The sequence below is a fragment of the Anopheles aquasalis genome, chromosome 3 (assembly GCF_943734665.1).
Source record: "Anopheles aquasalis chromosome 3, idAnoAquaMG_Q_19, whole genome shotgun sequence".
NCBI lineage: Eukaryota > Metazoa > Arthropoda > Insecta > Diptera > Culicidae > Anopheles > Anopheles aquasalis.
Genome location: NC_064878.1, coordinates 67,013,549 through 67,023,548, shown reverse-complemented (window position 1 = coordinate 67,023,548; position 10,000 = coordinate 67,013,549). Strand labels below are relative to the sequence as shown.

At 45.3% G+C, this 10,000-nt stretch overlaps 1 protein-coding gene across 1 annotated transcript in view; it reads right to left on the bottom strand.

Annotated features, from left to right (window-relative positions):
• The window catches only part of LOC126575410 (RYamide neuropeptides), a 9,827-nt gene extending 309 nt beyond the window's left edge, over positions 1–9,518 (bottom strand). The window contains exons 1-4 of the mRNA XM_050236097.1: positions 9,367–9,518; positions 1,330–1,471; positions 578–818; positions 1–516 (exon numbers count right to left, since the gene is read on the bottom strand). The exon at positions 1–516 is cut by the window's left edge and continues 309 nt beyond it. Coding sequence (XP_050092054.1) covers positions 384–516; positions 578–818; positions 1,330–1,450 — 495 coding nt within the window. The 5' untranslated portion in view covers positions 1,451–1,471; positions 9,367–9,518 and the 3' untranslated portion in view covers positions 1–383. The remainder of the gene's footprint in view (positions 517–577; positions 819–1,329; positions 1,472–9,366) is intronic.
• Between the last annotated feature and the right edge of the window lie 482 nt (positions 9,519–10,000).

Sequence of the window (10,000 nt, the reverse complement as noted above, 5' to 3'; positions counted from 1 at the left end):
TGGTGTAGTATTCCCTACATTGACCTCCATTCGAATGTCCATCGTCCGAACGCCCGTGAAAACTGAAACCCTTTTTCACCCGATGCCCAACGCCCATTCCGTCCGTGTCCACCTATCTTCTTTTTATTTGGTTTTAGATTAGCACCTTAAGTACTGATGTCTCCCCTAGCCCCTGTTCCGTCTCTCCGTTACTCGTGTGTACGATTGGATCATGTCTGTGCCGAAAGGATAAGGATTTCCACATTGAACTGGTTTGTATTATAGTTTGTCTTTACATTGGCAAAGCGAGAAATGGTTCAGGTTAGTTAGGATGAAGGTGATGTAAAGATATAAAGTAGAAACGGACCCTCCCTTCTACTCATTGGGCGCAAGAGTGATCGTGATTAGTTTTCCCCCAGCAGGTCAGAGTTTTCGGTGAACTGATGAAACAGCTGCTGCTGATTCGGCTCCTGCAGATCACCGTGCTCTGGCTGCTGCTGCTGCTGCTGTTGTCCATGCAATGAGGCCGAATCGCGGCTGAAAGAAGATTTTCGTTCAATTTGGATTATTAGGAAAGGACTAAAATGGGCGAGCATACGTGTAGCATCGGTACAGATTGGAAACGCCCGTATGCAGACAGGCAAGATAGGTTAGATCCACTCCGTTATTGCTATCGGACTCGATTTCCTTCGTCAAATCGGACCGCTTTCCATACCGCGAACCAAGGAAGAAACGATCGTTCCGTGGGACCACATTGACCTGCCGCAAATCCTTGGCACCGTACACCTGCGACCGACCGTACCGGCTGCCAACGAAGAAGGGCCGTTTGTCGCTTGCATCTATTGTTGAAAAGGAATGGAAAGTGGGTTAAGCGGCAACAATATCAAACAATGTAAAAGGGCTTTGATGTAACAAGGACCGCAATATTATCATCTTCTCCACCAGATGCAACGCGCCCGCTATGAGCAGCATAAACCGCGAAGAGTTTTATGCTCAAAGAGTATCAAAATACAAGCCGAGAACGCAGCGTGGACGAGAAGATAACCCGGAAACGCGATTATTTCCATTTCCTTTTCTCCATGATAGCGTTATCGTTTTATCGCAACGGATAAATCCGACCTGCCCTTGGTAATGATATGGACGATTGGCACTCCACCAACCATAAAGCTTTATGAACTCCCGGCCCGACATGAATCGACCATAAAACTCATACTGTGCAACACAGGTGATTAGAGATTGCGTAGTGGGTTTCATAGTTTCGCGGGTCTTCATAGTTTCGCAGGTGAAAAGCAAATAAAACAAAAAAATGGACATGAGTAAAGGTGAGGATGGTAAGATGGCCGCAATTACGTTTATTATCGCCGTACAAACCACCACCGTCCACCATTGGGTCGGTGTGGGCCACCGAAGCCAGGATCAGGATCAATCCGATGATGTAGATGGACGATGCGTAGGGTGCTAGCGGATGCATCTTTCTTCTGCTCTCGTTCACCTGCAACAAAGAGGAAAACATCCAAAGAGATGCAGATTAAGTGAAACTCCTCGTTGCGGTTAATTGCGATTGGAATCAATTTCATGAGCTTGTTTGTTCTCAGCGCAGGCATCATGCGGAGTGCTAATAGCTAGGTTAAATGCAATTTTATGGAGCACACATTGGAGGGTGGGATCTCGAACATGTTTTCCGGAAATAATGCCTAATCCTCTCCGCAGTTTCTGCGACGATGAACCGACTCGTTCTAGCAGCTGGCAAAGGAGTGAATCCCACGGAGAGCCCATTTAGTGTAGAACACCAATTACGACAATAGCCGAAGCAGCGGTGACGCCAGCAGCTGATTGCTCCCGATGCCAATTGATGACGATGGTGATGGTGATGAGATCAACCTGGAAGCCACCTAACAATTAAGTAGTACTCTTACACCTCCACTGCCTACCGGCAAGAGTGTCTGGCATGGCCACCGAGGGAGCCCAAATGAGGCAGCATATTAGCATGCCCGACAAACACCCATCTAGTGTAGGCGTAGTGTCATTTTTCCGACTCATTTAACGGGATTCTTTCACCGATAATCACATGCATATGGATTCTTGAATGCATGGAACAGCCACCAGTAAGTGAAATCCGATTTAGAGAGACCAGCCGAAGCACGAAAAAGCACGTTCGTTTTGTTAGAAACTATTGGGCACAACCGGGAAGCCACAGTATCTCATTTAAAACGAGATTCAATTATGAGCCGTTTCAATTTAATGAAACAGTGGAAGCATGCTGTAGAGGTTCACGTGGCTCGCATGATGCTGCCCGGGACTTGATGTTGCATTTTTCCTTCAACTTTATGCATCGCGTGCATGTTGATTAATTTGGTGGGTCAAAGGGAAAACTCGGAAAGGCTAGTGAAACCATAATCAAATAGGTGCTCTCTCGTTGGTATTGAAGTGTGAATAAGCTCTACACAACGGTCCATAAATTGGTGCTTCAAATGCACCCCCGGAGCAGATTGGTTCTCGCTTCTTTTCCGCTACGATGCGCTTCTAATTTTGCTCCGAAAGCGCTCGGCAGACTGAAGTAAATTGATGTTACTACCGATGCCACAGAGCGGAGGTAGTAAACCATCGTTCCAGGATACGATTGTTGTGCTTTGTTGCGGAGCGTAAAAGGTGTTTTTGTTGATTCAAGAAAATAAATTGGGTTCTCCATCTGCTAACGTGTCTGCCAAGTGTCTTTTAATCGTCTCGCTGTTCGTTCAAATTGGACCAACCGCAAATGCAAATGACCACCCCAGGCGAGGCAAATGTTGATAAAATTGTAGTTTTTTGAGGTGCCATTTTCGAAGTCGTGGTTTTTTTTCTCCCCCCCTTTTCGCAACAATGAAGCACATGGCCAGCGGTTGAATCTCGATTCCCTTTTGTCACTCACATTGTGCCACCTTGTGATGTTAACGGGACAGCACGTAAAATAGTGGGATTTGTTACCAACGACCGGCTCTGATGGTCGTGATGCCTGCCGACAGCCTCCGCCATCTCACAACGTTGTTCACGATAATGTTGTGCTCTTCTCAACCGCAACAAGCTCACCAGGGCTTACCGCACGGTATACACCAAACATTAGCTTGTGTGACCTCCGAAAAGGGATAAATGGCATAGGATACAGGGAACAGGGAAAAAGAAGTATAACATCCCTCGCCATGAAGTCGCTACAAAGGGAGGTGATTTCCAAATTTATGCTTCCCTCATATGACCCGGTAGTCACACGGCACGGCCACCCCTTTTCTAGAGTCCATGGTTTTTAAACTAATTACACTAATCGCAGGGCAGTCGGTGAATGGATGAAATGGATTAATTTAAAAGTTTATCGCCCTGCTGAAAGCGATATTTTACGATCAGTCAGCCGGCCGGGTAGGTTTGCTTGATAGCTGAAAGTCAGTAATTTGGGAAAGGATTCCTGTTGCTTCACGTAGTGCCGGTTAACCGGATGACAATTGTAACGAGGGGATTTTCAGTAAAATTATTCCAAACATGGCCCCATAGATCCCACGGTTTCACGGTTGCGGTTGTGTGCTGGTTGAAGAGGGGAGCGCCGGGACTATTAATTTTCTCACGTACGTAAATAGCGGCATTTAGCATTAATCCATCAGCAACGGCACGGTATCGAGGTGGTTGCGGAAAGAGTTAAGGTTTGATTTGTTCGGAGTGTTATTGTGAAGCTTCCTGGATGATGGAATGAGTTTGGGCATTCGCTTTAAAGGGTCACATCGTTAATTCTCGCTGGCATGCACTTTTCTGGCTTTGGTATCGAAGCTTTCAATGAAAATTTCATTAAACACAGCACTTGAACAGCGGCAGCTCTATTACTAGTTGAACAAGGCTACCATAAATTTCGCTTTTATTTTTTGCTTGGGATTGGTTCTCCTAAAAACCGTAAGCTTATTGTGCGATAACCTGGATCCGTTGCCACCGGAATTATGGATAATTTATTTAGGAGTTGTTTATAGCCAACAACCACCCATCGCCCACCATGCTGCTTACGCACACCTGAGAGTAGCGAGATAGGACGGAATAGCTAATCGAATTACAAGAGCATCCTTCCATATCATTAACCCATGATGGCTATTGAATCGCGTACCTCTATCAACCGATTTTTGAATACACAAGATCCCAAAGGCAAGCAATGTGCCCGCGGTATGGTAAAGCTAAGATAGCTGGAACGAAGAAATGCAAATAAGAGCAGAAAGGTTGACCATATTCCGTTACGGGTCAATTCAATGTTTAAAAACATCGCTTCACAAAAAGTGTGGACCTCATGTTGTTTAAATGATTTTCTAACTTTGTCGCAACATTTTTATGATTGTTAGCGGTTCTTAACAATCGATAAATTGCCTCTCCGAAGCACATATTCCATCAATAGATCCATCTCGTTCAGTGTGTGCCACGTCTGCTTGAAAAGGGTCCTTGAACACATGCAGGATATCCGGTGGATCGCCTAATGCATCACTAGCGTGAGTACCATCAAAGCGAATAGCACTCCGGTCCGATAGTTGGAGAGAAATAACAGTTTATGCAGCTCTCGCCCAAAGGATAACACTGAGCTATCAGCGAGAAGTGAAATCCTTTTACTTCCTCAGTTTCTTTTTCACCTTCCATAGAAAGTGCTGGTACATCCACTGTAAAACGGTCAACTATTGCGATCTTCAGTTTCATTCTTAAAGCAACACGTCACTCTGACCTCAGTGGTACCGTAAGTAGCGTAGGCCAACAGCAGGACACGGCCACAAAGGTAAACCGCGTGACGGTGCCGTTGCCGGTGCCTGTGCGATCCGATGGTGTACGTAAGAATCAATTAGGAATCACAGGAAGCACAGTTTGTTCTCGCGACCGGAGGAAACCGGTAAAAGGCCAATGTCACGGTTGACGATGGCTCCCGAAGGTCTCATCAAGGAAGGTTCGCCATAAACGATGCTGATGATGGCGGTCAGCTGAAAGGGGGGGGGGGGGCTAGTTTACTGGGACACTTTCCGCTACACTGTGGTCATTTAATTGTTCCTTCGGAGGTAATGAATTGTCGCTTTCATTGGCCCGATGGGTAAGCCCCTAATTGACCAACGGTATTGCTACCATAACTTATAACAGGGCAGTAACTGGATTGTGTTACTGTTCCCTAGTTCAATAGAGACATATTTTATTAAATAGTTACCGGCTTAAACTGCTCCTCTTTCTTTCCTATTTTACTCAAGACCTTTTATGAAGTGAAACATGTTGATAACACCGCAGAGGCTGCTGCTAGAACCATTGATTAGAAAATTCCGGTTTACTAAACTATCGTTTCATCCGGTTCTCTCTTCTCCAGGTGGTCGTGGACTAAGAAGGATGCACTTGAACCACCAGTAACGTTCACCTTGGGTCTCCTTTTCCAATGCCCAACACACAGTGTCAATGCCATAAATAGCTTAGTATCAGAGCGGAAAAGACAATCATTTTTTATAACATTCCACTCCTCAAGACACAGCAGCAGCAGAAGCGGTGACCTGCTCAGACACTCGAGCTAATGCACCACGCGCGTAGAGTGCTCACACATGCTTGATAATATAATTTGGTGTGTGGCTTCATGGAACCGTTCACTCTAAAGGGGTAGCAGTTCCTTGGCTTTCAAATGGTCACCTCGTTCACCGTAAAGCCGTTGCGGAGTCGAGGGTCAACCGACCGCGAGCAAGCTTCCGGTAGTTCGTCGAGTGGATGCGCTAAACTAATCATTAGTTGGTGTAAGTAGAGTTTGATCCTTGTTTCGATGCTCGCATACCAAACCGGTGAGTGACAAGTTGAGCTTTCCGCGCTGTTTTTCTATTCCACTCTCTCCTCTACAGAAACTAGTTCGTTCCGGCCACGTGCATGATTTATTGTTGATGCAAATGAAAATTTCATTCAACAGGAGCATAAATTCCATTCCTCCTGGTAGTTGGGTGCCGTTCGATGGACAACGGTTTTTATAACAGACAAGCAAGGGGAAGTCGAGGGCGATCGTGAGGCTCGGTTGCTTCCGTAAATCATCCATCTATCCGGGACCAGACCGAACGACTCGTCTCGTGCTGAGCTGAGCATAGTACAACGTGGGACATTGATGGCCAATTGATTTGCTTCTCACGAACGAGCTTGTGGGCTTTTGTTTTGCTCAATTCATTCATGATTTAACTGGAACCATTTTTCCAATTACAAACAATTCCTCTTCAAAGCGGCTAAAGCCCGTCTCATCTTACCATTTACTTCGATCGGCCAAATATCGCAAGTACCGCGTAGCGGAACATTCAGTGGTTTCATTTGTTGCTCTCGATTGAAATTAAATCCGGAAAAGTTCATTTCGGCACAAGAGCACCTACACCCATTTTGATTCCCACATTACGCATGCATATCGAAGCAGACTATCCTATTACACACTCGGAAGCCGAAAGATGCGCCAAAAAAATGCGTCATCCTCTTGATCAATTATTCACACGAGACAGAGAGCGTGACTCTTCACATCGGCAGGATTATATAGAGTTTACACAGAAGAGCTTCGATTCCAAATCATTTTTCAAATGTTTCTCTTCAGTATGAATAACTGATTGTTTCCGATGTGAGACGAGATAATCGGATTAGATACAGTCGACAAAAGTTTCAGTGATTAACCTTTTGCTCGCTATCAATAGTATCTACTGTCGGAGCGACTGGAAAGCGGTCACAAAACTATCGTGAGCAGTCCTCGGTGGGATCGGTGCTTGGAATGATTATTTTTTTATCACATTATCAGCACGTCGTCGACATGGTTGTCGCTCGATAGTGCCGTCATCGACAACGGCATGAACACCACCAGCACCACCCATCGGTGGTCGCAATTCACAAAAATCAAATCAATCACTCGAGCCTTGCGGGCCGCCCGCTCTCTCTCTCTCAATCTATCTCTTCCTTTCCCAGGTGATGTGTGTCCGCTTGGAAGCAACAATAAATCAAATCTCACCCATCGTCCGTTCCTGGGAATTGCCAGCGAGAGTAAAGGGAGGTTCGTTGCTTTCTGTTGGACCGTTTGAGAAGAGCAAACAGCAAGTCTCCCGTCTTCCGGAAGCGGCACACTGGAACGCGTGTCACTGTTTGGCAACTTCAATCGATCGGAGGCGGCGGCGGATGCTGCTAGTGCTGCTGTATGGTTTGGGATCCTCTTAACGCATTGCGTGGGATTTAATGTAAGCAAATAGAGCTCGATAGGTGGTGAGGTGTCGATACGCCCGCGGTGGTGACCTGACATTTCATAGCCGGAGTGACAGTGATTGTGATGCCGATTCCACTTCTCGTATCGAAGATAAATAACTCAATATTTGGACCCTACCATTCGATGATGATGATGATGGCCCGAAGGCCCCCTTCGTGGTCAGCGAAGGGAGATTCCTTTCACCGATGCTGATGTTGCATTTCTGAGAGTTACTCTTCGGTGTGTGCTTCGCCACACGCAACAGGTCCCCGATGGGACGGTCGTTCTTTTTACGCCTCTACAGTATGAAAGCGAAGCGAGAGATCGTAAAAGCCCCGAGCGAGGTTTGGCGTCCGGTGACACCGCCAACAACAGGTGGATTATTATTGCCAAGTCTCCAAGTGGGAATTTGTATGTTTATGCGACGTTAAGGTAATGCAAAACGCGTTCTGTTGGGAGTGCTGGGAGTGCCTAGCCGCGTGCGTGGCGTGGTCACATCGAATTATGCGGTTTTTAGAGGGGCCATTAGGTTTGGAATGTTGTGATGGAAATGAACATGAGTTCAATTTAGCGAAAAAATAGCTGCTGAAACATAAGTTAAACACGGCTATCGATTGTGACTAGATTAGCAGAACGAAAGCGTCGATGGAGGCGCATGGTACGCAACAGCAAAAAAGAATACCGAATTTTCCCCATTTTTCTCATATTTAAACATTCCAAAAGATGAGCAATAGCCAAAAAAAAACAACACGTGGACGCCTTCTACATGTTGTGAGATCTACGAGCGGATCCGCGTCGTACATTTTGGTAAGTAAATCATACCCCTTCCCCGGCCCCTAATAAGCACGTTGGTGAAGTGGAACGAAAATCTCTTTTCAGCATTCACACGACACCTTACGAGCTGCAACTGTGGCACGTATGACAAACGGTAGGTTGGATGTACCAAAAGGATGTGAAGCTTCTACCGAATCCTTTCACCATGAGGACAGAGCAGGACAGTAAAGGTATTATTTCTCTTGACTTTATCGTTCCACACTCCATCCAGCATCTCGCCACCATTTATGATTGAAATCTTACGAGGCTCGTAAACAGCGAGATAAATCTCTTCACAGCACACAAAAAAAATAAGCCGCATTCCGTTTTGCGTTGGTGGCAGCTTAATCAATGGTTTGGCTGAACTGGCTGTTAGATTCGTGTGCCATCGTGTATTGTACGCTAGGGGCAAGTGGAAGGAATGGAAATGTTGTTTAAATTTTAAGTTAATGAACTCTTGTCCAACATTTACTTCGCAAAACCGAGCAATACTCATGGAGAGAGATGTAGAGCTCCATTAGGCTTTAAAAACCTATGAAATTCGCAAAAAATCATTCCTATTGCTTCTTTATTTCCGAGCAATGGACGATGAGCGTTTCATGGGACTAGGCATGGGCCGAATTTGTAAAAGATGTGCGTATGAAGCATTGACACATGCTGAACTATTAATTGACACGTATGAGAATTATTAAATCTGATTCATAGACGGATACGAACGTTACACACTCTTCCTCCAACAGGTGCATTAGTTCGTTCGAGGGTGCAATAGAGTAGCTAGCATGGTCTGATCTGAGCTGGACGGCCATTTCAGATACGGCTAAAAGCTTTTAAAACGAAAGGATTTTTTTTTATTTCTTCGAATACCATTCCGCACACCTATTGATACGCACTTCACGAGCAAATGGCAGAATGGCTTTCATCGCTGTGCATCTTTGTGATATCAATGACTTTTGAGCTGGCTAAGAACCTAATGCTTTAATAAAGAATTTTAAAAAACGAATCTTCTCTGAACATTTGCTTTTCAACAGAAACGTGTAGCAAATTGAGGCTGTTGCGCTTTAGGCTATTCTATTCTACCTTCTCCTGGTAGCCAAGCCCACTTCTATTGTTGATATGAGCGCTTGTTGTACAAGAAAAAACCAACCAAACCAAGCAACGCTTAGCACGCAACACTTAATCAACGCTTACAGTTTCGTGTAATCATTTCCGGAGAAAATTGTTTCACTTCACGATTACTAATTATGACTTGCAGTTCCGCTGGCTCGCTACACCTTTCGCACTATTGTGTATAACTGTCGTGTGAATGACTAACAAGCCCTTTTTTCGGAAGAGATTTGTTTGTTAACATAATATTCTTAACCACTCCTTACCTGAATATTATTGAAACAAAATATTGTAGCGAAGGCTTAGCGCAGCAAAATCTACTAACAGAGAACCGCTATAGCAATGATCAACCAGTTCACTATCACAACTCTTCAATGTGCCGGGATCGTTCACTACTGAGCAACTAACCATCAGTCTGCAACAATGGCTTCTTGAGTACTGAGCACTTCAGCAGCAGAGCAAACGCTTTTATACGATTGAACGCAAACCCAACGTACACCCGAGTGCGTGGCGTGGCGCAGCATAAGCATGGGCAACCGCTCGGTTCTCGGCTTCCAAGCGCCTCGGGCAGGATGTTCGTAGAAGATGGAGAGTAAAAAAACGGCGGAAAATCCAGCATTTCCTCGATCGACCACTATACGCCACCTATGCAAAGTGCGTGGCGTGTTGTATGTTGTGCACCTCTTGGATTGCTGACTCGACTTTCGTTCACTCTATCCTCCTTCCTCTCTTTTACTCTCGTCTTTAGTATAATATATTTTTTGCTGAAGCTGACCACGTTTTTCCGTGGGGTTTTCCCATCGGTGGTGGCTCCATATTCTACGAAAACGGCACGTGAAATTAGATTGAACATTAGTTACAGTTTTTTTCATCAAACATTTCATCATTTTTTATCATAAA